The sequence below is a fragment of the Oncorhynchus gorbuscha genome, linkage group LG01 (genome assembly GCF_021184085.1).
Source record: "Oncorhynchus gorbuscha isolate QuinsamMale2020 ecotype Even-year linkage group LG01, OgorEven_v1.0, whole genome shotgun sequence".
Taxonomy (NCBI): domain Eukaryota; kingdom Metazoa; phylum Chordata; class Actinopteri; order Salmoniformes; family Salmonidae; genus Oncorhynchus; species Oncorhynchus gorbuscha.
Window position 1 is genome coordinate 29,704,151 of NC_060173.1, and position 27,249 is coordinate 29,731,399.

The window sequence follows — 27,249 nt, forward strand, 5'->3', positions numbered from 1 at the left end:
CTTGCTTAGGCCAAGAAACACGAGCAATATACATTATACCGGTCGTGTTCTACCTTGTGTTCTAATGAAATGGGAAACATTTTCCATCACTGGAGTAGCTGTGGTCTATGGGCATTTACCTGGAGAGCTCTCTGAGAGTCTCATTGGCCACATATGAGAAGGACAGGTTCAGGTAGAGCAGAGTGGGGCAGCCTTCTAGAATCATACACACCATCTCATCCTGGTGAAGGACAACACAAGGTTACATTTTATTCATACCATCTCTGTATTTACATTCATAGTGCCTCTGGTCCTATCACATATCACACATATTCAAGCATTATATGACTATATAAGCATGCATAACAGCTCATAGCACATTACAAATGAGCCCTCAGAGTTCTTTATACGTCTCAAACAGTGTTACCCAATCTAATCTAAAAACAAACAAGACCACTAAACAAACAATATATTTTTCATGGTACTCAGCTGTGGCCAAAGGCATGTAAAGAAAATCCCCAACAACTGCAACCACCTAGATGAGCCTGGTACCCCTTGACTTATTCCACATTTTGTTGTATTACAGCCTGATTAAATATATATATTTTTATCTCACCAATATACACGCAATACTCCATAATGACAAACATGTTTTCAGAATTGTTTTCACATTTATTGAAAATGAAATACATAAATCTCATTTATATACACACGATAGTTCAAAAGTTTGGATTCACTTAGAAATGTCCATGTTTTTGAAAGAAAAGCAATTTTGTTTACCATTAAAATAATATCAATATGATCAGAAATGCAGTGTAGATATTGTTAATGTTGTAAATGACTATTGAAGCTGGAAACGGCTGATTTTTAATGGAATATCTACATAGGCGTACAGAGCCCGCTTATCAGCAACCACCACCTGTGTTACAATGGATTAGTTAACACAATGTGCCAAGTGTATCATTTTATCATTTTAATAGGCTAACTGATCATTAGAAAACCCTTTTGCAATTATGTTAGCACAGCTGAAAACTGTTCTTATTAAAGAAGCAATAAAACTGGCCTTCTTTAGACTAGTTGAGTATCTTGAGCATCAGCATTTGTGGGTTTGATTTCAGGCTCAAAATGGCCAGAAACAAATAACTTCAGTCTGAAACTCGTCAATCAATTCTTGTTCTGAAAAATGAAGGCTATTCGACGGGAGAAATTGCCAAGAAACTGAAAATCTCGTACAACGCTGTGTACTACTCCCTTCACAAAAGAGAGCAAACGGTCTCTAACCAGAATAGAAAGAGGAGTGGGAGGCTCCGGTGCACAATTGAGCAGGAGGACAAGTACATTAGTTTGAGAAACAGACGCCTCACAAGGCCTCAACTGGCAGCTTCATTAAATAGTACCTGCAAAACACCAGTCTCAACGTCAACAGTGAAGAGGCGGCTCCGGGATGCTGGCCTTCTAGGCAGAGTTGCAAAGGAAAAGCCATATCTCAGACTGGCCAATAAAAATAAAAGATTAAGATGCCTTGTTGATAGTGTTGTTAAGGCAGAGCAGCTATTTATTATAGAAGACTTATCCCTATCTTAGCTACTGTTGTATCAACATGTTTTGACCATGACAATTTAAAATCCAAGCAGGTTAGTCACAACTTGCTAAATGTTCAACACTGGAGATCCCCAGGGGTGCGTGCTCAGTCCCCTCCTGTACTCCCTGTTCACCCATGACTGCATGGCCAGGCACGACTCCAACACAATCATTAAGTTTGCAGACGACAACAGTGGTAGGCCTAGACATCTGCTCTGGAGAATTCCTGATTCTACCTGGATTATGTTGGTCCAGGCTTCCATTAAAGAACACCCTCTGTGTTTTATTAGACAGGTAACTCTTTATCCACCATATAGCAGGGGTTGTAAAGCAATAATATATATGTTTTTCCAGCAGCAGACTACGATCAATAATGTCAAAAGCCCCAATGAAGTCTAAAAAAACAGCTCCCAGAATCTTTTTTATCATCAATTTCTCTCAGCCAATAATCAGTCATTTGTGTAAGTGCTGTGCTTGTTGAATGTTCTTCCCTGTAAGCGTACTGAAAGTCTGTTATCAATTTGTTTATTGTAAAATAGTATTATCTGGTCAAACAATTTTTTCCTAAAGTTTACGAAGGTTTGGTAACAGGCTGATTGGTCGGCTATTTGAGCCAGTAAAGGGGCCTTTTATTATTCTTGGGTAACGGCATGACTTGAGCTTCCCTCCAAGCCCGAGGTCACACACTTTCTAGTAGGCTCTGATTGAAGATATGGCAAATAGGAGTGGCAATATCGTCTGCTGTTATCCTCAGTAATTTTTCATCCAAGTTGTCATAGGAATCAATACAAAACTTATTGTATGCCTTCTTATATACTATATATATGGCCTAGCCTTTGGAACTTTGGTTTTCCTAGATGTGGCTACTATATTGTGATCAAACCATCAAATCAACAAGGCTATATATGCTTAGTTGAATACACTGAAAACAAACTTGAAGATACCAAAAACTATTTTGTCCAATCAATGTTGCTAAATATCATGTGGCTGTCCATGGTACTGATTTATGTGTGTGTGTGTGTGTGTGTGTGTGTGTGTGTGTGTGTGGTGTGTGCACAAGTATTATTCTTTTTTGACTCACCTTACTTGTAGACTAGTTGAACGGCAATGCCAACCTCCTCTCTTTCATGTTGGCAAAACGGTCTATGGCTCTGTCATACAGTACACTTTTAGTTTTGTTGTCATAGGCTACCTCGCTAAAATCTTTGATAGCCTAACTTCCTAGCATTGGCAACAAAGCACCAGGTAAGTTAGCTAGCTAATTAACGTGAGTCTAAAATGGCCAGGCTACATATTGAACTTCAATCGTCTCAGGCCAGTGGCACACCATATTCATTTATGGTTAGATCAGAATTGCTGTCATAATCATTGGCCTGTCCAGAGAATAAAGTCCAAATCCCCATCTCCATCCATGGCTTAGGAAAGGGACAATTTAGCAAGCTAGTTATTGCAGGACATCAACACAAACAGACCAGAAACTAAAATTATGTCTTGCTTAGGATGTGATTTGATTGGTGTGAAGCCAAATCCAAACTGATCTCACTTGGGGGCGTTTTGCAGCACCAGGACAACCCACAGTTGAGCTTAGCTCAATTCTTTTTATTAATTTTTTTTTTAACCTTTATTTAACCAGGCAAGTCAGTTAAGAACAAATTCTTATTTTCAATGACGGCCTAGGAACAGTGGGTTAACTGCCTGTTCAGGGGCAGAACAACAGATTTGTACCTTGTCAGCTCGGGGGTTTGAACTCACAACCTTCGGGTTACTAGTCCAACGCTCTAACCACTAGGCTACCCTTCTAAAAACATAATTACACTTTGAAATTATGGGGTATTGTGTGTAGGCCAGTGACACATCTCAATTTAATACATTTTAAATGCAGGCTGTAACACAACAAAATGTGGAAAAACTCCACTTTCTGAAGTGAAGGCACTGTATGTTGACAAAATGTTTAATGTAGAAAATGTTAATATTATTATTATAGGCATTTTGTTATTTAAAGAATGTTGTGTAATCAGTAGAGATGAATCGTAACTGTAAATCACAATATACGAGAAGCAACTGCACCCTCCACCTGAGCCCTGATTTCATAATCTGACTTCAACTCTCTTTATGAGTGGTGATGAACTTCAGAACAGTGTCATTCCATCACTGCTATGGAGAGAATTAATGAAAAGCATATCAACTAAAGATGAAAGGGAGATTTGGTGAATTTTTTCCTTCTGTTCTACAGTTGGGTTTTATTTCACTTCTGGAAGATAAGATAAGAGGGTAGTTTGTACCCGTGAGTAGACCTGGCCATTACTCACTTTAAAACGTCTTAGGGCTGCAATTCCATTAGGGCGCCAAATTGAAAACAACAGAAATCTCATAATTAAAATTCCTCAAACATACATGTATCTTCTACCGTTTTAAAAGGTAATTTTGTTGTTAATCCCACCACAGTGTCCGATTTCAAAAGGCTTTACAGCGAAAGCACCACAAACGATTATGTTAGGTCACCACCAAGCCACAGAAAAACACAGCCATTTTTCCAGCCAAAGATAGGAGTCACAAAAAGCACAAGAGATAAAATGAATCACTAACCTTTGATGATCTTCATCAGATGACACTCATAGGACTTCATGTTACACAATACATGTATGTTTTGTTTGATAAAGTTCATATTTATAATTTTAAAAATCAAAGTTTACATTGGCGCGTTATGTTCAGTAGTTCTAAAACCATCCAGTGATTTTGCATAGCCACATCAATTTTACAGAAATAGTCATCATAAATGGTGTTGAAAATACAAGCGTTACACATGGAATTATAGATATACCTCTCCTTAATGCAACCGCTGTGTCAGATTTCAAAAAAGCTTTATGGAAAAAGCAAACCATGCAATAATCTGAGAACGGCGCTCAGAAAATAAATATGTATCCGCCATGTTGGGAGTCAACAGAAATCAGAAATAACATTATAAATATTCCCTTACCTTTGATGATCTTCATCAGAATGCACTCCCAGGAATCCTAGTTCCACAACAAATGTTTGTTTTGTTCGATAATGTCCATTATTTATGTCCAAGTAGCTACTTTTGTTAGGGCGTTTAGTACACAAATCCAAACGCTCGTGCAGGTCCAGCCGAAAGTCGGACGAAAAGTTAAAAAAGTTATATTACAGGTTGTAGAAACATTTCATACTAAGTATAGAATCAATCTTTAGGGTGTTTTTATCATAAATCTTCAATAACGTTCCAACAGGAGAATTCCATTGTCTGTAGAAAAGCCATGGAACGCAGGTCGCTCTCATGTGAAATGCGCATGACCAGCACCTGGCTCTCTGCCAGACCACTGACTCGAATAGCTCTCATCCAGCCCCACATCACAGTAGAAGCCTCATTCAAGTTTCTAAAGATGTTTGGCATCTAGTGGAAGCCTTAGGAAGTGCAACATAACCAATATCCCACTGTGTATTCGATAGAGTAGAGTTCAAAAACTACAAACCTCAGATTTCCCACTTCCAGTTTGGATTTTTTTCTCAGGTTTTTGCCTGCCATATGAGTTCTGTTTTACTCAGACATCATTCAAACAGTTTTAGAATCTTCAGATTGTTTTCTATTCAAATGTACTATTAATATATTCAAATGTACCATTAATATATAAGACAAGAGGGTAGTTTGTACCCGTGAGTAGACCTGGCCATTACTCACTTTAATGTTGAAACACTCTGAAAGGTTCAGCTCCTGTAGGTTTCTGCATTCACCTGGGAAAGAGAGGGATACAAAGGTACAACCTTCTTAGAACAATTTCATATAACCCTCCCACCCCTCCCCCGGCTTAGACAGTAGAGGGTTATTAAAGGTTTATGTCTCTGAGCATGTTTTTGTCCAGCCTCATGTTTGTGTTTCTCTGAAAATTCCCTTCAGATATGGATTACCATAATTACATCAATTTACTTAGTTGGCAAGCAGGTTAGAACTAAAACACGAGTAAGTGTGTGTACATGTGAGTTTGTGTGACAGATATGTTTTTTTATCTCATTATCTCATAGGCCACGTCACGCCAACGGAATGACAAACCCAATTTGAACCCATTCCTCCGAGGAGTCTTCTCAATTTTTAAAACATTTAACCCTTTATTTAACTTGGCAAGTCAGTTAAGAAAAAAATCTTATTTACAATAACAACCTACCCCAGCCAAACCTGGATGACACTGGGCCAATTGTGCGCTGCCTTATGGGACCAGATGTTATACAGCCTAGATTTGAACCCGGGACTGTAGTGACATCTCTTGCACTGAAATGCAGTGCATTAGACCGCTGTGCCACTCAACAGAGCTGGAGACATCACCTCTCCCCCCACTCTCACTCTGTATACACTCAGTGGCCAGTTTATTAGACACACACCCCCTGTTCACGAAAATGGTGTGCTACTGCAGACAGTGAGTCACATGGCCGTGGCTTGCTATATAAAGCAGGCAGTCAGGCATCAAGGCATTCAGGTAGTTTCAATTGAATGTTAGAATAGGCTAATTGTATAATGCTCATCCACAGTACAGCTTTAGAAGTACTTAAAAAGGGAAGAAATTATTAATTTGACCTGACTATTGATGATAAAAATGATTTCCTCTCCCTCTCTCTCAGCCAGTCTGGCCTCCGTGAGTTTGACCAGTTCAACAACAGCCTGCACAACAACTATGGCGTTCTAGAAGACCTCTATTTCCTGTCCCTGCTAAGGCTGGGGGGAAACCCCTGGGTCTGTAACTACAGGTGAGTAGTACTACTATTAACATTAGCTAAATACTAACCCATTATGGGTACAATGCATTTGACCATTCAATGTGTCAATGTTTCAAAATCCCCTGTCTCTCGTAAATAAACCATGAAATAAATAAATCAACATTCCAGCATCCACTACCTGGTGTACTGGCTACGTCTGCACCCAGGGGTGACCCACTCTGGCCTGCTGTGCCACCCCCCTTCCAAGCTTGGAGGAAAGAGTGTGGAGGACTACGTCCACTCCTACAACAGAGCCTGCGGCCAGACAGAACACAATCAGACACAATACGGCCCGAAAGATTACGGCCAGACAGATCCGGAGTTGTGGAACACTGCTATGGTGTTGCAGGGGGAGCTAGAGGAGGTGGAGTCGGCACATCTGAAAGGACTGCCGAAATACTGCATCACTAGATTGACTTAAACAACCACCGAAGAATGGAATGACTGACATCTTAAATCTTTAAAGAGCGACTGCCTTTAAAAAGCAATGAATCCCTTTGAAAATTACATTGATATGAATCAGAAACAGTTATTCTAGTGTCAAACTTGACTACAAAGTGTAAATAGGAACATTTTGGTCATAAAGTCTTGTCGAAAACGGAGTTTGGAAAATCCATGCGTTATAACAGGTAAAGTAAGTTTGGGTTTTGATTTGACAATGTCCATTTGTCTACTACCATGGGGTGAACAACTGTGGTGATTGCTCTCTATCCAATATAATAGACAAACCTGCTCAGCAGTACCGACTGTTTACATAAGACAACATGTCCTGCATTGTTTTACTTGAGAAATACTGCACCAAACACCTTAGTTACAGTTGGAAGTTTACATACACCTTAGCCAAATACATTTAAACTCAGTTTTTCACAATTCCTGACATTTAATCCTAGTAAAAAGTCCCCGTCTTAGGTCAGTTAGGATCACCACTTTATTTTAAGAATGTGAAATGTCAGAATAATAGTAGAGAATTATTTATTTCAGCTTTTATTTCTTTCATCACATTCCCAGTGGGTCAGAAGATGACATACACTCAATTAGTATTTGGTAGCATTGCCTTTAAATTGTTTAACTTGTGTGAAATGTTTTGGGTAGCTTTCCACAAGCTTCCCACAATAAGTTGGGTGAATTTTGGCCCATTCCTCCTGACAGAGCTGGTGTAACTGAGTCAGGTTTGTAGGCCTCCTTGCTCGCACACACTTTTTCAGTTCTGCCCACACATTTTCTATGGGATTGAGGTCAGGGCTTTGTGATGGCCACTCCAATACCTTGACTTTGTTGTCCTTAAGCCATTTTGCCACAACTTGAAAGTATGCTTTGGGTCATTGTTCATTTGGAAGACCCATTTGCGACCAAGCTTTAATTTTCTGACTGATGTCTTGAGATATTGCTTCAATATATCCATATAGTTTTAATGCCTCATGATGCCATCTATTTTGTGAAGTGAACCAGTCCCTCCTGCAGCAAAGCAGCCCCGGCTTGCAAGCCTCCCCCTTTTTCCTCCAAACATAACGATAGTCATTATGGCCAAACAGTTCTACATATATATTTTTTTATGACTCCAATCTAAGTGTATGCAAACTTCCGACTTCAACTGTAGATGTAAAATTGCGCAACTATAACATCCTCAGCAAAAACATCTAAATTATTTTCAGATTTTTGAGAGTTATCTTACATTCATTCTGGGGATTTTGAAGAAGTGAAATAGGGTTGGGGGAATAACATAATTAACCAAACACGGAATCGGGCTGGAAACACCTCCAAGACTGAAATTCTATTTTTCTAATGAGCAACAGAAAAACACGTGTGCCAATCAGTGTGTTCAGTGGCTCTTTAAATACTTTTAGTCTTATTTTATAGATAATTTAAATTTAGTCCGTATCAGATGGTGAAACTAACTTTGTTTTAATATTGTTGTTCCTGCTTTGTCAGTGTTGTCTCAATCAGATGATTTAGAGATGACAGAAATGTTATATTGGTAGAGTCATTTGAATGTACATGTAGCTGTGAAATGAAACACAATCACATTTACGTAATTGTGCATTTTTGTTGTATGTGTGTTAGTGTGTGTGCATGCTTCCATGCAGGTATGTAATCTTTACACCCATGCGTGTGTGTGTATGTCTGTGTGTGTGTATGCTAGTACTCACTGATACATTTGAAGCTTGGCCACTGTAGAGAGGTGCAGCCACGCATGTTAAGGTGAACTACAAATGGCCGGTACTTCTGTAGGATCTGTTCCACGATGCGGTCTGTGATCCAGTCCCTCTCCACAGAGAAACTGATCTGTCATTCAGAGACAAACGTTGGAGGAAACATTACAGGACACATCTGGACTCAACAGGTAACAAGGGATATATTAGACCTGAAAGCACCGTGGAACATGCTGTAGACATGCTGTAGACATAAGCGTTAAATCACTGACAACAATTAGTTAATGTTACATTAAATGTTTATGGTAATTTCAGTACCTGTCATTGTGGTGTGTGTGAGTGCTATACTGACCCGACTCCACAGTGAGCAGGTCTGAGCGATGGCTTTCCAGGTCCGACACACTTCTGCACATTTCAGCAGGTCTCCTACGTCTAGTCTCTGGAAGACCTGACCAAACAGAATACTATGATGGAACAGTTGTCACCAACCCAACCCTGCACAGGTTGAAAATAGAGATATTTTTACGACCTAGCTTGTAGCTCTCTCCAGGACCTGCGTTAGTGACCACTGCCATAGCAACTGTTCAGTCAATCTGGTGTTTAAAGATGTTATGCATGGCTGCATCTGAAAGTATACCCTATTTCCCAACAAATTAACTACAAGGCTATTGGGTGTCATTTCAGAACAATATCAAATTTGACCAAAACATCTGATGACACATCTCCCACTTTTCATTCGCAACACAACACTTCAACATAGGCCTTGATTTACTGCAAGTCAATTCAAACGTTTCACCCATACCGTTTATGCCCTTTGCAATGTGATTGTGAGTTCTTCTGAATCTATTTCATAAGAAGAAAACACTGCAGAACAATCTCTGCCCCCATTCCTCTTGCCTTTTTCCCACAATTATTTTGATTTTACCTTTACAAACAGACAAAAATACTGAATGTCAACAAAGCATTTAGGAGCTGTGCTCCTTTCCGAAACATAGTCATGTCCCAGTAATATTTTTGATAAAAACAGCATAGTAATCACTGCCAAGAAATAAGCCATAACTGCTAGATGCCTACAGGGGTGGTCCCAGACAAAACAGTCCTGTATAGCATGTAATAGGCTCACTTTTTCTATATAGGAACCATATCCTAGCATTTCCCCTCACACTAAACATGAACCCCTGCTGATTACAAAACCCCCGCTGCCACCCCCGCTGCCACTCCAAACAAGTCTTGCTTGGCCAGAAGACAAAATATACAGGGGAACATGTTTTTATTGAGTAACAACTCTCAGAAATGGGTCCAATAACACTATCATCCAGAGGGAGAGAGAGTCATTCGAAAACACACACACAACTGCAATGGCAACCGATAATAGAGCATAATAGATTGTAAAGTTCCAATGCAGCCATTTCTAGCTCGATATCAAATCAATTCGAGGTAACAATTAAGTTACCCCTTTTCTTAGCAAAGAGCAATTTTTCAAGCAAGAATTTTTCTAGGACTGTCTGGGAGTGGTCCAAGTAGGGAGGGGGAAACTGAAAACTAGCTGTTAGTGGCAGAGAGGTTTGGAACTCTCTTTCTTATTAGTCTATTAACTAATATTCCGCCTGGTGATGTCAAAACTCCATCCCACCAAAACAGGCAGAAATTTCAGGCAGTCTTTTCAAACAGCTCTTACACTAAAATAGCAGTATCATAATTTTCAAAATGTCCCAATATTAGTCCAACCTCAGTGTGAAAACATCAAACACAGGTAAATCAAGTTTGACTGCACTGGGCCTTTAACGAAACCTTTCGAACATGTTTGCCCATTCTAGAAGTGGTCAGAAAGTGACGTTTTGGATCTGAAAGCCTAAACATTCAGGAGTAGAGGTGCTCAAAATGTACCCATTTTGCATACCCCACCCTACCATGAGACTTCCATGTCTTCATCACTGAAAAAGGGTTGAGTTTGATACCATTTGAAAGCTTACAAACAGGGTTGTTAAGCTATTTAGTAATTTATTTAATTTGTATTTATTTTTTATTTATAAAAATGAAGTAATTTCTTAACCTTTAACATAAATTATCTTAACACGGGTAAACTCATATTTTTTTTTCATTTACACATATGTTGGAGTATAGACCCTATTTTACATTGTCTGAAGTGTTTGTTTTGTGCTGATCATTGGTTGAGACACAGCATTCTCTTGAATACAGGGTGGGTGTCATTTCAATCATAGAAGCTAAATTCATAGAATGGACCTATCCCTTCAGACCACTGCAATTTAGCTGGTACACCATTGGAGAAAGAATGTTGTGTACATGTTTTGTTCTAGTAGCAATACATCTACAGTATAACATGCTCAGTTCTATCCTATATTTCTATATGATATTATGACATGTAGTGGCACTTTTGGGTACTTTAGATTACCACAGGTGTCTGTAATTACCTTTGACTCACTGCTCAGCTATAATTAAAATATATTTGATAGTGTGCAGAGACTTTTTCCTGTTTCTCCAGTTTTGTCTTTTGCCTACAGCACCTTCACAAATCAGTTTTGGGTGTGCGGTAGATTCTGCCTATCAGCTCGTACACCACTGATATTTAAATTTAAGTTTCAATTACTACCAGAAAGATGGCCGCCAGTCCACCCACCATTGAATGTCAACTTGAATGGGAATGTCTATTCTTTTATCTATACTTTTATGATTTCAATAAGTTTCATATGAAAGACTGACAGTTGAATTCAAAACAATGTGTATTCCCATTCAAGTCAACATTCTCTGATGTGTGGACCTTCAACCGTCTGTGGTTCTACCATGGACAAACATGTAGGGAAGGTTTCGTTCAAATCAAAAGGGGTGCAGTAAGAAAGTGACTGAAATCATATGGAACGACCCTCATGTGGCCTTAGAAGGGACAAGGACTGGGGTCATCATAAGTCATGATGCATGCAATAGAGGTGACCTCAGGGTTAACTGCCCATGAAGGCTAGGAATCTTCAAACAATTAATCTGACAGTTAAAGAAGAAAACTCAGGATACCTGGGGTGAACATGTGACTCATAAGAATGTAGGGTGAGAAAGAAATAAGAGGAGGCAAGTTTAGCGAGTGAGCATGAGGAAGACAGTAAGAGCGAGAGAGGAGTACCTTTATTGAGAGCTTGCAAGGTAGCAGTGAGAGTCCGTCATGTCCCTCTCCAATGGCAACGTCAGAGTCCTTACTGCTCATCTCCAACAGACCATTCTCCAGTCTCTGACAACACACACATTACATTGTCTATATGAATGCAGCTGCAACTGTATTGAAGACATGGGATGCAGTTTATTATAACACACTACGCTTTATTACTGGTGATAGGTTCAGTACACATCACTGCATTCTGTATCAGAAAGTAGACTGGCCCTCTCTGAAGTCTCGTAGACCAATGCATTGCACTCTTGTTTGTTTATCAAGTCCTCCTGTTTGAACTTCCACCGTACCTTACCTTGTTAACTTATATATGCAAGAGATACCAGACCCGGTCTGGTGCTTCCGGTGCTGACAGAGATGGCCGCCTCGCTTCGCGTTCCTAGGAAACTATGAAGTTTTTTTTTTTTACGTGTCATTTCTTACATTAGTACCCCAGGTCATCTTAGGTTTCATTACATATATTCAGTAGTTCTTCTCGACTGTAAGATCAGCGCCAACTCATCATCAGTACGACCAAGAATATGTTTTTCGCGACGCAGATCCTGTGTTCTGCCTTACAAACAGGACAACGGAATGGATCCCTTGCAGCGACCCAAAAAAACGACTCCGAAAAAGAGGGTAACGAGGCGGTCTTCTGGTCAGACTCCGGAGACGGGCACACCGTGCACCACTCCCTAGCATTCTTCTCGCCAATGTCCAGTCTCTTGACAACAAGGTTGATGAAATCCGAGCAAGGGTAGCATTCCAGAGGGACATCAGAGACTAACGTTCTTTGCGTCACGGAAACATGGCTCACTGGAGAGACACTATCCGAGGAGGTGCAGCCAACAGGTTTCTCCACGCATCGCGCAGACAGAAACAAACATCTTTCTGGTAAGAAGAGGGGCGGGGGCGTATGCCTTATGGTTAACGAGACATGGTGTGATGAAAGAAACATACAGGAACTCAAATCCTTCTGTTCACCTGATTTAGAATTCCTCACAATCAAATGTAGACCGCATTACCTACCAAGATAATTCTCTTTGATTATAATCACAGCTGCATATATCCCCCCCAAGCAGACACATCGATGGCTCTAAACAAACTTTATTTAACTCTTTGTAAACTGTTAACTATTTATCCGGAGGCTGCATTCATTGTAGCTGGGGATTTTAACAAGGCTAATCTGAAAACAAGACTCCCTAAATTTTATCAGCATATCGATTGCGCAACCAGGGGTGGAAAAACCTTGGATCATTGTTACTCTAACTTCCGCGATGCATATAAGGCCCTGCCCCGCCCCCCTTTCGGAAAAGCTGACCACGACTCCATTTTGTTGATCCCTGCCTAAAGACAGAAACTAAAACAAGAGGCTCCCATGCTGAGGTCTGTCCAACGCTGGTCCGACCAAGCTGACTCCACACTCCCAAGATTGCTTCCATCACATGGACTGGGATATGTTTCGTATTGCGTCAGATAACAATATTGACGAATACGCGGATCGGTGTGCCAGTTCATTAGAACGTGCGTTGAAGATGTCGTTCCCATAGCAACGATTAAAACATTCCCTAACCAGAAACCGTGGATTGATGGCAGCATTCGCGTGAAACTGAAAGCGCGAACCACTGCTTTTAATCAGGGCAAGGTGTCTGGTAACATGACCGAATACAAACAGTGCAGCTATTCCCTCTGCAAGGCTATCAAACAAGCTAAGCGTCAGTACAGAGACTAAGTAGAATCTCAATTCAACGGCTCAGACACAAGAGGCATGTGGCAGGGTCTACAGTCAATCACGGACTACAGGAAGAAATCCAGCCCAGTCACAGACCAGGATGTCTTGCTCCCAGGCAGACTAAATAACTTTTTGCCCGCTTTGAGGACAATACAGTGCCACTGACACGGCCTGCAACGGAAACATGCGGTCTCTCCTTCACTGCAGCCGAGGTGAGTAAGACATTTAAACGTGTTAACCCTCGCTAGGCTGCAGGCCCAGACGGCATCCCCAGCCGCCCCCTTTCAGAGCATGCGCAGACCGGCTGGCTGGTGTGTTTACGGACATATTCAATCAATCCCTATACCAGTCTGCTGTTCCCACATGCTTCAAGAGGGCCACCATTGTTCCTGTTCCCAAGAAAGCTAAGGTAACTGAGCTAAACAACTACCGCCCCGTAGCACTCACTTCCGTCATCATGAAGTGCTTTGAGAGACTAGTCAAGGACCATATCACCTCCACCCTACCTGACACCCTAGACCCACTCCAATTTGCTTACCGCCCAAATAGGTCCACAGACGATGCAATCTCAACCACACTGCACACTGCCCTAACCCATGTGGACAAGAGGAATACCTATGTGAGAATGCTGTTCATCGACTACAGCTCGGCATTCAACACCATAGTACCCTCCAAGCTCGTCATCAAGCTCGAGACCCTGGGTCTCGACCCCGCCCTGTGCAACTGGGTACTGGACTTCCTGACGGGCCGCCCCCAGGTGGTGAGGGTAGGCAACAACATCTCCTCCCCGCTGATCCTCAACACTGGGGCCCCACAAGGGTGCGTTCTGAGCCCTCTCCTGTACTCCCTGTTCACCCACGACTGCGTGGCCACGCACGCCTCCAACTCAATCATCAAGTTTGCGGACGACACAACAGTGGTAGGCTTGATTACCAACAACGACGAGGGCCTACAGGGAGGAGGTGAGGGCCCTCGGAGTGTGGTGTCAGGAAAATAACCTCACACTCAACGTCAACAAAACTAAGGAGATGATTGTGGACTTCAGGAAACAGCAGAGGGAACACCCCCCTATCCACATCAATGGAACAGTAGTGGAGAGGGTAGCAAGTTTTAAGTTCCTCGGCATACACATCACAGACAAACTGAACTGGTCCACTCACACAGACAGCATCGTGAAGAAGGCGCAGCAGCGTCTTCAACCTCAGGAGGCTGAAGAAATTCGGCTTGTCACCAAAAGCACTCACACTCACAATCGAGAGCATCCTGGCGGGCTGTATCACCGCCTGGTACGGCAACTGCTCCGCCCTCAACCGTAAGGCTCTCCAGAGGGTAGTGAGGTCTGCACAACGCATCACCGGGGGCAAACTACCTGCCCTCCAGGACACCTACACCACCCGATGTTACAGGAAGGCCATAAAGATCATCAAGGACATCAACCACCCGAGCCACTGCCTGTTCACCCCGCTATCATCCAGAAGGCGGTGCATCAAAGCTGGGACCGAGAGACTGAAAAACAGCTTCTATCTCAAGGCCATCAGACTGTTAAACAGCCACCACTAACATTGAGTGGCTGCTGCCAACACACTGACACTGACACTGACTCAACTCCAGCCACTTTAATAATGGGAATTGATGGGAAATGATGTAAATATATCACTAGCCACTTTAAACAATGCTACCTTATATAATGTTACTTACCCTACATTATTAATCTCATATGCATACGTATATACTGTACTCTATATCATCGACTGCATCCATATGTAATAAATGTATCACTAGCCACTTTAACTATGCCACTTTGTTTACATACTCATCTCATATGTATATACTGTACTCGATACCATCTACTGTATCTTGCCTATGCTGCTCTGTACCATCACTCATTCATATATCCTGATGTATATATTCTTTATCCCCTTACACTGTGTTTAAGACAGTAGTTTTGGAATTGTTAGTTAGATTACTTGTTGGTTATTACTGCATTGTCGGAACTAGAAGCACAAGCATTTCGCTACACTCGCATTAACATCTGCTAACCATGTGTATGTGACAAATAAAATTTGATTTGGATAGCTAACTCTGGTAGATCTGCTTTTAGTTATTTTGCACCTTATGTGTGGAATGATCTAAAAATAGGAATAATTGTACCCTCTAAGGCTGTTAGGAGACCATTTTACTGAAGAAGGTGTTGTTTTTTATGATTGTGTTTTGCTTTTCATGTATTGAGCATAATAATGTGTATTTGAATGTTAATATTGATGTGTAATTTAATGGGTATATTGTATTTTGATGTGTATTGTTGTTGTGCTAAACAGGGCTCATCTGGAAAAGAGACCTTGGTCTCAGCACTGACACCAAGTCAAAATAAAGGTTACATTTCAAAAATCGAATTATTAATTGGTATACCGTAAATACTAATCAAATGAATCTTGTCTAGTCATACCTCAAAGTACTCCTTTGTCCGTTTTGAGTCCTGCACCACATAGCGCCAAGCACCTATGACAATCTTACAGTGGATAGCATTCCACACTCGCTGGATCTTCTTCATGGCATCTAAGAGGAAAACACACAAGCATTATACATGTCCTGCATGAAAATGTGAATAATATACTGTCGAAAAATGATATATTTGTGGATTTATTTTGTTGTAGAAACATGGATGTTGCAATTGTATTTTATGCCAACACTTTAACACAATAAGCATAACTGAGTCACTGACACCCAAGGGAAAAATTATCTGTATACAGTCATTCATAATACAAAACATCCTGACAACTTTTTAAAAGACAACAGTCATGATACAGAGTACTATAAATAGTCATAGTTAGTCAAAGCATAAATCAGTTAAACTAACAGCAGAGACTAGTCTGGATATATAGTATTAGCTAATGACTTTCAGCTGACCCACTTAACATAACTGACCAAAAACAAGCCATGCGGTTTTCAGAACTATGTTCTCATACTGTATTCTGAAGCTTTGCAAAAGTCAGGAGATTCACATAGATAAAGCATAACTTAGTTGTTTTTTTTCTGTACTGAAGCACATGAATGAACTGAGGTCAGACAAGTAATGCTCTGACAGTAATGCATAAATATGCATTAGAGTCATAGATAGGCCTACAGTTTGGTAAACTATTTTAACCAAAATTTAAATATCTTTTAAGGTGCCAAAATGGCACCCATTAATATTCCAGATACTTAAACTGTACTTTCCCTACAGTAACTCTTTAGGCTATATCAATGACTCTGCAACACATGCCAATAGTAGTTGCCTACCGTTCTGCCTTCTCTTGCAGACCTGTACCCACTCCACCCACTTGCAGAGTGCGACCCTCAGGCCCCTCTGTATGTAGTGCCTCTCAGCTGTCTCCATCTTCAGCGTCAACTCCCTGGCCTCCTTCCGCTTATTCCAGATGAACCTTTTCCACGCCCTGCCGGTGCCCACAAAACACAACCATCATTAATTCAGTGAGCTGGCAGGTAGGACTGATCCTGTACGCCTTCATTCATTCAGTAGGGCAGAACATGAACCAAGGACGTTTTCATTCAATAGGGGTAAGAATAGACCTACAGTATATGTGCCTCAGTTATATCTTGTTGAATTGAAGTCTGATTGTTCTATACAGTATATTTATATCTGCAACACCTTAAAAGGTTTCACATCCTCAATGAGCTATTCTCCCCAGATAATCAGCTATTCAGAAAGCAGCATATGTTTCCTAGACAAAAGCTGTCAGTGATACTAAATACTGATATCATCCTCCCAGGGCCTGTACTACCTGCAACAGTAGGAGGTGAAAGGAAATACAGAGTACAGTGTCCCAGCTAACCCCCCAGCTTGTTCACCACACAGCTTGTTCATCACACATCTTAAGTTATTGGTCACCACTCTTCATAGACAAAAGTGTGTGTTAATAAAAATTAGAATTATTAACTGTCAACTGCATTGTAGGCCTATTTTTTAAACAGTATCTAAGCTTCATATTGATGTCTAAGCTGATGATTTACTTTGGAACTGACTAATCAATTGGAAGAGTGGTGTTCTATTGGTGCTTTCAAGACAACTGAGAACTCCCCCCAAAACACGAGGTCATATCATGACATCAGTGATCTTCAGGAAGATGCCAGAGATGTTCCCAGTTTAATTTGGTCAATGAGGTCAATGACAGAATGCCGAATTTGGTCAATAAAAAAATGGAATTGCTAATTTGCTACTTGAGGCTTATTTGATAAAATAGAAGCTTCGTAGTGGTTAGGTTTTTTATGAAAGCACTGATATAAGTGGACGCACGTGGCATTTCTGAAACTTTGAAAAAACGATTTTATAATCAGACTTGTGCCTGTTTTTAACACATGGGGAAAAATCGTGGACAGATGTGTTGTTCACACAAATCAAATCAAATTTAATTTGTCACATGCTGAATGCAACAGTGAATTGCTTACTTACAAGCCCTTAACCAACAATGCAGTTACGAAAATCCCCCCAAAAAAAGTAAGAGATAAGAATAACAAATAATTAAAGAGCAGCAGTAAATAACTATAGGTACCGGCACAGAGTCAATGTGCGGGGGCACTGTTGTCGAGGTAATTGGGGTAATTATGTACATGTCAGTAGAGTAATCAGTGGCTATACAATGAAAATAACAGAGCGGCAGCAGCGTGGGGGGAAGGGGGGGCAATTCAAATAGTCTGGGTAGCCATTTGACTAGATGTTCAGGAGTCCTATGGCTTGGGGGTAGAAGATGTTTAGAAGCCTTATGGACCTAGACTTGGTGCTCTGGTACCGCTTGCCATGCAGTAGCAGAGAGAAAAGTCTATGACTACAGTGGCTGGAATCTTTGACAATATTTAGGGCCTTCCTCTGACACCGCCTGGTTTAGAGGTCCTGGATAGCAGGAAGCTTGGCCCAGTGATGTACTGGGCCGTACGCACTACCCTCTGTAGTGCCTTGCGGTCGGAGTCCGAGCAGATGCCATACCAGGCAGTGATGCAACCATGCTCTCAATGGTGCAGCTGTAGAATCTTTTGAGGATCTGAGGACCCATGCCAAATCTTTTCAGTCTCCTGAGGGGGAATAGGCTTTGTCAGGCCCTCTTCACGACTGTCTTAGTGTGTTTGGACCATGATAGTTTGTTGGTGATGTAGACACCAAGGAACTTGAAGCTCTCAAACTACTCCACTGCAGCCCCGTCGATGAGAATGGGGGCGTGCTGGGTCCTCCTTTTCCTGTAGTCCACAATCATCTCCTTTGTCTTGATCACGTTGAGGGTGAAGTTAATATCCTGGCACCACACAGCCAGGTCTCTGACCTCCTCCCATATAGGCTGTCTCATCGTTGTTGGTGATCAGGCCTACTACTACTGTTGTGTCATCGGCAAACTTGATGACGGTGTTGGAGTCGTGCCTGCCATGCAGTCATGAGTGAACAGGGAGTTCAAGAGGGGACTGAGCACACACCCCTGAGGGGTCCCTGTGTTGAGGATCAGCGAGGCGGATGTGTTGTTACCTACCCTTACCATCTGGGGGCGACCCGTCAGGAAGTCCAGGATCCAGTCGCAGAGGGAGGTGTTTAGACCCAGGGTCGCTCTGGATAAGAGCGTCTGCTAAATGACTTAAATGTAATGTAAATGCTATGGTGTTGAACGCTGAGCTGTAGTCAATGAATAACATTCTCACATAGGTGTTCCTTTTGTCCAGGTGGGAAAGGGCAGTGTTGAGTGCAATAGAGATTGCATCATCTGTGGATCTGTTGGGGCGGTTTGCAAATTGGAGTGGGTCAATGGTTTCGGGGATAGTGTTGTTATGAGCCATGACCAGCCTTTCAAAGCACTTCATGGCTAGTTGGCTACAGACGTGAGTGCTACGGGTCGGTAGTCATTTAGGCAGGTTACCTTAGTGTTCTTAGGCACAGGGACCATGGTGGTCTGCTTGAAACATGTTGGTATTACAGACTCAGTCAGAGACAGGTTGAAAATGTCAGTGAAGACATTTGCCAGTTGGTCATCGCATGCTCGGAGTACACGTCCTGGTAATCCGTCTGGCCCTGTGGCCTTGTAAATGTTGATGTGAGTAAGACCTGTTTAAAGGTCTTACTCACATCAGCTACGGAGAGCGTGATACAATGCTGTGTCCATCTCTATGTGTCACACCCATATTGATCAGCGCTAACTTTGTTCCTGCCCAAAAAGTCGAGAATTCTGTCCCGTTTGGTGATAAGCATGTCTTGCATATTGACCTGAATAGCATAACGACCTTGATAATATTAGACTCAACCTTACACCCTGTGTATGTCCTTAGGAATCCCTTTTCTGCGTGGATATCCATTTAGTACACATCTATGGAGGTCTACGGAGCACCTTATGTGCAGTGTAGAACGTCAGAACATCTGCTTTCTCAGCCACTGCCTGTCACCAAGGGAGTACCCCAAGGCTCGATACTAGGCCCCACGCTCTTCTCAATTTACATAAACAACATAGCTCAGGGAGTAGGAAGCTCTCTCATCCATGTAAATGCAGATACAGTCTTATACTCAGCTGGCCCCTCCCCATAAAATGCTCTACAACAAAGCTTTCTTAGTGTCCAACAAGCTTTCTCTTCCCTTAACCTTGTTCTGAACACCTCCAAAACAAAGGTCATGTGGTTTGGTAAGAAGAATGCCCCTCTCCACAGGTGTGATTACTACCTCTGAGGGTTTAGAGCTTGAGGTAGTCACCTCATACAAGAACTTGGGGGTATGGCTAGATGGTACACTGTTCTTCTCTCAGCACATACCAAAGCTACAAGCTAAAGCTAAATCTAGACTTGGGTTTCCTCTATCGTAATCACTCTTCTTTCACCCCAGCTGCCAAACTAACCCTAATTCAGATGACCATCCTACTCATGCTAGATTACGGAGATATAATTTATAGATTGGCAGGTAAGGGTGCTCTCGACCAGCTAGATGTTCTTTACCATTCGGCCATCAGATTTGCCGCCAATGCTCCTTATAGGACACATCACTGCACTCTATACTCCTCTGTAAACGGGTCATCTCTGTATACACGTCACAAGACCCACTGGTTGATGCTCTTAGGTCTTACTCCCTCCTATCTGAGATATCTACTGCAGCCCTCATCACATACAACACCTGTTCTGCGAGTCACAATCTGTTAAAGGTCCCCAAAGCACACACACCCCTGGTTCACTCGTCTTTTCAGTTCGCTGCAGCTAGCGACTGGAACGAGCTGCAACAAACACTCAAACTGGACAGTTTTATTTCAATCTTTTCATTCAAAGACTCAATCATGGACACTCTTACTGACAGTTGTGGCTGCTTTGTGTGATGTATTGTTGTCTCTACCTTCTTGCCCTTTGTGCTGTTGTCTATGCCTAATAATGTTTGTACCATGTTGTGCTGCTGCCACCATGTTGTGCTGCTGCCATGTTGTGTTGCTATCATGTTGTCATGTTGTGTTGCTACCATACTGTGTTGTCATGTGTTCCTGCCTTGCTATGTTGCCTTGTCGTGATGTGTATTTTGTCCTATATTTTTTGTATTTATTGATTATCTTTATCCCAGCCCCTGTCCCCTTTGTTCTTGACTGCCTTGCCTCGTTAAAAAAAGGTAAAATAAATAAAATTTAAAATTAGAGATGCCTCAGGCCTCTTGAAATCTAGAGGCTTCTCAGGGCCTGGTTCAGACTCTGGCTCTGCAGACACCAGCTACCAGTCCAGTGGAAGGAAACCATCCCCCAGCTTTGTCTCTATGCAGAGAGAACCTGTCCACCCAATCCCAGGAATCTGGGCAGTTCACACAACTTGTCTCCACTCCAACTGAACCAAGGCCAATGCCCAAGGGTGGAACTGTCACAAGCGAGTATGAGTCAAGAGAAACTGTGGAGCAGGTCAACTACCCCAGTCACTCCAGTGTTTATGGGGATCATGTTTCTAGCCATTCTGGCTCTGCCCAGATCGGAATCTCTGCACGGCATGAGCCCAATGAGTTCATACCAGCTCTCTCCAGCACCTTTGTTCTAGAGCCTGAACATGCTAGCACTGGTAATGATGTCCAAACTCCCTACAATCCTTTACATGATAGGCAAGCACTTAGTAACATTGTCAAGGATGTCAGTGTCGCAACCATTCATGATTTAAAACCATTTGTGAAGTCTATGGAGGAACACCTTTTTTAAGCCAGGTAGATATTTCCAAAAAACCTTGGACACTGTGTATTCAGCTGCCAAGGCAAATATCCCAAACTATCCATGTCCCTATTGAGAAAGGGCTTGCTCAAAATGGCTGCAGTTCAACCCAGAGTTTGAGAGCCAGCCTACAGCCTCATGAGCCTGTCCAAAGCCCAATTGCAAGGACACAGTCCCTGATCCTATAATCTCTACCCAAGGTCCAGCCTCTCCCAGTGGTTATGGCAGTAAAGGCCCTAATTCTGTTCCCTTGTATCATTCTAACCAAATCCCTGCAGGAGAATCTGTTTCAAAGAGCTATGGAAGTCTTTGTAATTCTGGCTCAAGATTTAGAAATGATGGTGGTGCCTATAACAGTTTTGATGTCCAGAGTGAACAAATCCCTAATGTCAAGCATCCATTCAAAGTGTCTCAAACTGGCTATGCCCCTACAGTACAAAGGCCTTTCCCTTCCAGTTCTTCCAGACAGGATGGACAAGCTTTGTCTTCCAACAGTGGTGGCTACTGTGGTAGAATTATATACATGATTTGATAACAAAAGAGAAAAGGTACACTTATGGGTTCTGTTCTGGTAAAATGCATTCTGTATTGTATAGGGCAGGAAGAAGTTAAAGGTCACTAAAAATGCAGACACATAGATGCTTAGGCTAGCTGGACAGTCAATGACTAACTGATGGATGGCCTGGGGACGGGGTCGGCCAGGTGACTAACTGATGGATTGCAGGCATCGGTCATATCACTGGGGAAACACAAGTCTGTTTGGCCTTGGACAAACATAGGAAGAGCAGGGGACCAGAACAGATGGGAACCCTAAAGTTAAAATGAGATGAAGGACACATACAATAGGGACACAGAGTTAATTACAGGGTCTGAGCACAGGCCACAGGAAGGGGGGGGGTGTAAATTATTATCTTTAGGTCATGGGAAAGGTTTTGACATCATAATTTGGCCGCAAGCAGATGTGAGGGTTATTGAGCTGAACAAGCAGGGCGCACAGATTGGAATGTAATGTAATTTACATATGGGATGGGCTCATATGCAATATGTGGATAAATACTGGAACATGGCTCTGGAAAAAGTGTGTGTTCCGCGGATCCCTCCGACTTATGATACGGGTGTATTAAAAGTCTATATTGATTTTCACAAAGTTCCTGGTTGTGTCGTATTTGAACTGATCTGCCACTACACTACCAGAGTGCCCCAAGACTCAACCCCCCTCGCCCATCCATCCTCTCGGTATTCCAACTAAACATGGTTCTCAAAATGGGACACCATTTTTGTATTCAATAGGTGAGCTTTAGATAACAGGGGTTACTTACTTGAAGCACATATTTGTTAAATTTATTCTGTAACAGGAGTAGGCCTTCTCAAACAAATGGGAGAGAAACTGTTGAGGGAAGGAAAGGTGTAAAGGTGAGATCATTTTCAAAATGTTCATGTACAGCATGTATGTAGGAAACCACTAAACCTTACCAACCAAAACAAACTGCAAATGCATCCAACAACTTTGTAAAGCCACAAGCTTGATGTAGTCATTGAGTGCAATGAATATGGGACCAAATTCTAAACTTCTGACTACTTTAATACAGCATAAGTGAATTTGTCCAAATACTTATGACTTGTTCAACGAAAAGTGCTTTTATTTATAAATTTACCAGTGTATCATCTCGTTTCCCAAAGATGTCATGCACCATGCTTCCTGCCAGTGAGGTCACGGCAACTTGGTCTGGCTCATCAACACATGTATGCCTAGAGACAGTGCTTTGTTAACATTTTCTGCAATTCACTGCAGCTTTTATCAACCTGGTATCATAAAGTTTAGAGTTTAGCTTTGATTCTAAATTCTAATCCCTCTTGCATTTCAAACATGGCAATGAAACTATCACTGTCATCATACTCAGACCAAACTGCATTCATTGTGCTGTGGGCTTTGCACTGCAGTGTTCACGAGTGTTGATAAGTAAAGCAAGTGGGTACCCAAATTGAACCTTTATCAATCAATTGTATTTATAAAGCCCGTTTTACATCAGCAGATGTCACCCCAAACAGCAAGCAACGCAGATGTAGAAGCACAGTGGCTAAGAAAAACTCCCTAGAAAGGCAGAAACCTAGGAAGAAACCTAGAGAGGAACCAGGCTCTGAGGGGTGGCCAGTTCTGGTTGTGCCGGGAAATATTTCATTTTTGAAAATAAGAAAATGCACATGTGCAGTGACTTACTCCCTACACCGTTTTTCATAAAGTGGACGTTTTGAGATGCTTTCATTTATAGGTCACAACCATTTTATATAGACCTTTCAGAAGTAGGATACTGTAACAGGTTACTCACCAATCAATCTCAGCAGTGTCCCGGTTTTCCTGAATAGACACAATCTTCCTTTCCAGAAAATGTAATGGACTTTCAGGGCACGACACACATAAACCTGTTAATAATGCCTGTTGAAACACAACACGAGTATTGTACATATTACGGGATTTTAAGTTAACTACCAACTGCTATATGGCTCTTTATTAACTCGCTAACGTTAGCTACTGTAGCTAGCTATTTTATGTTAGGGTCACGAGAGTTGGCATGGCAAAATGTGTGACATTGTAAAAGTCTCACCTGAAATATTTGGGGCAAGGAATGCTGCAGTATATATTCCCTCAACGCCGGGTCAGCATTTTGTAAAGAAGCCATATCAAAACTCAATCCCAAAGTAGGTAATATAACGTTAACTAGCTAAATAGAAAATTATCAAAATATTTGTCAACACAGAAGTTTGCAAGCAGGCCACGGTCTGTTCTCTGATTGGACACTTCCATGTACAGTTTACCGTTACCTAGTAACCAATATTCCATGTTGTGGGGGGTGTACGGAAAAATCTCATCTGGGTCCTTGGGATGTCCGAACTCTGACCTAACCCTACCGAAGTTCACATTTAAAACGGTTAAAGTGGAATTGACATATATGCAAATATGAAACAAACAGACAGTCATAATATTTACATTTACATTTAAGTCATTTAGCAGACGCTCTTATCCAGAGCGACTTAGTCAAATGTGACATTCCTAGTTATGCTACAAAAACAACTTTATTTAAAATGTTTTCAAAATAGGTTCTATTTGACTCAAAATTCCATGACATACAGTAAGGCATTGTTGCTAGAATAGATGGATGCGGTTCAATGCATAATTCATATTTTGGTAGTCTAAAAATATTGCCATCAGGTTGTAAAATCATAGCTTGCCTGGTACGTTGTTTTCTACCTCCACGGGATGCAGTTTCTTACAATAACTCAATATTATGATGCAGTTTCTAACAACAACTCAATATGTTGAACAAAAACTGACTACTGTAACTAATGTTGGGAATGTCGATACAATCAAACTAGCAAGGGCAATGATCACAAGTCAGTCATAACGTGGCTGAAAGGCAAGCGTATGTGTCAAACACAAGTCCTGCAGGCCGAATAGGACACATAAACGAGTCAACAGTTGAGTCACCTAGGCTGGCTACTCAACTTCAAGACATTTGAGAAGTAGCCTCGGCTGGCTACTCAACTACAAGACATTTGAGAAGTAGCCTCGGCTGGCTACTCAACTACAAGACATTTGAGAAGTAGCCTCGGCTGGCTACTCAACTACAAGACATTTGAGAAGTAGCCTCGGCTGGCTACTCAACTACAAGACATTTGAGAAGTAGCCTCGGCTGGCTACTCAACTACAAGACATTTGAGAAGTAGCCTCGGCTGGCTACTCAACTTCAAGACATTTGAGAAGTAGCCTCGGCTGGCTACTCAACTACAAGACATTTGAAAAGTAGCCTCGGCTGGCTACTCAACTACAAGACATTTGAGAAGTAGCCTCGGCTGGCTACTCAACTACAAGACATTTGAGAAGTAGCCTCGGCTGGCTACTCAACTACAAGACATTTGAGAAGTAGCCTCGGCTGGCTACTCAACTACAAGACATTTGAGAAGTAGCCTCGGCTGGCTACTCAACTACAAGACATTTGAGAAGTAGCCTCGGCTGGCTACTCAACTACAAGACATTTGAGAAGTAGCCTAGGCTGGCTACTCAACTACAAGACATTTGAGAAGTAGCCTCGGCTGGCTACTCAACTACAAGACATTTGAGAAGTAGCCTCGGCTGGCTACTCAACTACAAGCCATTTGAGAAGTAGCCTCGGCTGGCTACTCAACTACAAGACATTTGAAAAGTAGCCTCGGCTGGCTACTCAACTACAAGACATTTGAGAAGTAGCCTCGGCTGGCTACTCAACTACAAGACATTTGAGAAGTAGCCTAGGCTGGCTACTCAACTACAAGACATTTGAGAAGTAGCCTAGGCTGGCTACTCAACTACAAGACATTTTGAGTGCACCATACAGCAATGCTGCATTCAACCCACCGGCGGTCCATCAAGTGCAAAAACATGTTTTAAGTTTAAATGTTACAATAACCTATAGCTACGTTTTTCTGAATGGTTACCAGGAGGAAATGGGAGGGTCATGCTTTTTAAATTTCAGTAGGGGGAGAGTTTAGTATTGTAATTGACCCTCGACATTAGTGTGGTCTCAATAACATGATCCATAGCATATACCAGCCATTCACAAAGACGCTGGTGCGTGGAGGAATACTTGTCGGTCTGCAGCACATTTGTCTTGAATATTATTGATTTTTTTTTTGTGCTCTGCGGCATATTTGACTTGAACAAATACTTATAGTAGGCCTATTTGAGCAATGCGCTGAACTATGTATGCCGTGGTAAACAAATTGTGTTGCCATGACTAAGTATAACTTCACCAAACACACATACACATACACAAGCTAGCCCTCGCTGGAATGGTTTCAAATAGCAGCTGCCTGCCAAAATCGGTCTGTATATTATATTATAATTTAATAATAATAATACTATATTGTAACGACCCTGGGTTTATAATCGCGGAAATCGACTCTGCCGCACGAGCATCCTTTTGCGGCACAGTCGATAGCGCGCCGTACCTCGGGCTAGAAGATCGAGGGTTCGAGACCTGTGTAACGGATGTGAAACGGCTAGCTAGTTAGCGGTGGGTGGTGCGAGCTAAATAGCGTTTCAATCGGTGACGTCACTTGCTCTGAGACCTTGAGGTCGTGGTTCCCCTTGCTCTGCAAGGACCGCGGTTTTTGTGGAGCGATGGGTAAGATGCTTCGTGTGTGACTGTTGTTGTTGTGTGCGACTGTTGTTGTTGTGTGCAGAGGGTCCCTGGTTTGAGCCCGGGTATGGGCGAGGGGACGGTCTAAAGCTATACTGTTACACCTGCACCTTACAAAAGTATGTGGATACCCCTTCAAATTAGTGGATTCGACTATTTCAACCAAACCCGTTGCTGACAGGTGTATAAACTCGAGTACACAGCCATCCAATCTCCATAGACAAACATGGGAAGTAGAATGGTCTTACTGAAGAGCTCAGTGTCATGTGATGCCACCTTTTCAACAAGCGTTTGTCAAATTTCTCGTCTGCTAGAGCTGCTCTCGTCAATTGTAAGTGCTGTTATTGTGAAGTGGAAACGTCTAGTTGCTAGGGACTCTCCTGGAAGAAGCTAGCTAGCTTACAAAGAATAACAACAAAAAATATCTAGTTAACAGAAGAAAGGAAGACAAAATAAGGACAAAAGAAGGACAGAAGAAAAAGGAAAAGAAAGAGGACAACAAAGTGAAACAGTCAGCACTTCTATTGCAACTTCG

The 27,249-nt window shown here is 42.0% G+C and overlaps 1 protein-coding gene across 5 annotated transcripts in view; it reads right to left on the reverse strand.

The window, feature by feature from the left end:
* Nucleotides 1-26,570, reverse strand: part of fbxl13 (F-box and leucine-rich repeat protein 13) — a 50,322-nt gene extending 23,752 nt beyond the window's left edge. Inside the window, exons 1-12 of one of the 5 annotated variants that reach the window (XM_046312580.1) lie at nucleotides 26,524-26,570; nucleotides 24,361-24,443; nucleotides 23,868-23,974; nucleotides 23,196-23,289; nucleotides 22,860-22,927; nucleotides 16,637-16,791; nucleotides 15,804-15,913; nucleotides 11,605-11,709; nucleotides 8,824-8,919; nucleotides 8,469-8,604; nucleotides 5,255-5,307; nucleotides 120-220 (exon numbers count right to left, since the gene is read on the reverse strand). In XM_046312580.1, coding sequence (XP_046168536.1) covers nucleotides 120-220; nucleotides 5,255-5,307; nucleotides 8,469-8,604; nucleotides 8,824-8,919; nucleotides 11,605-11,709; nucleotides 15,804-15,913; nucleotides 16,637-16,791; nucleotides 22,860-22,927; nucleotides 23,196-23,234 — 863 coding nt within the window. In that variant the 5' untranslated portion in view covers nucleotides 23,235-23,289; nucleotides 23,868-23,974; nucleotides 24,361-24,443; nucleotides 26,524-26,570. Of the gene's footprint in view, nucleotides 1-119; nucleotides 221-5,254; nucleotides 5,308-8,468; nucleotides 8,605-8,823; nucleotides 8,920-11,604; nucleotides 11,710-15,803; nucleotides 15,914-16,636; nucleotides 16,792-22,859; nucleotides 22,928-23,195; nucleotides 23,290-23,867; nucleotides 23,975-24,143; nucleotides 24,334-24,360; nucleotides 24,444-26,523 lie in introns of those variants that run through there. The other 4 variants (XM_046312508.1, XM_046312347.1, XM_046312429.1 and 1 more) reach the window with 4 other exon arrangements.
* Between the last annotated feature and the right edge of the window lie 679 nt (nucleotides 26,571-27,249).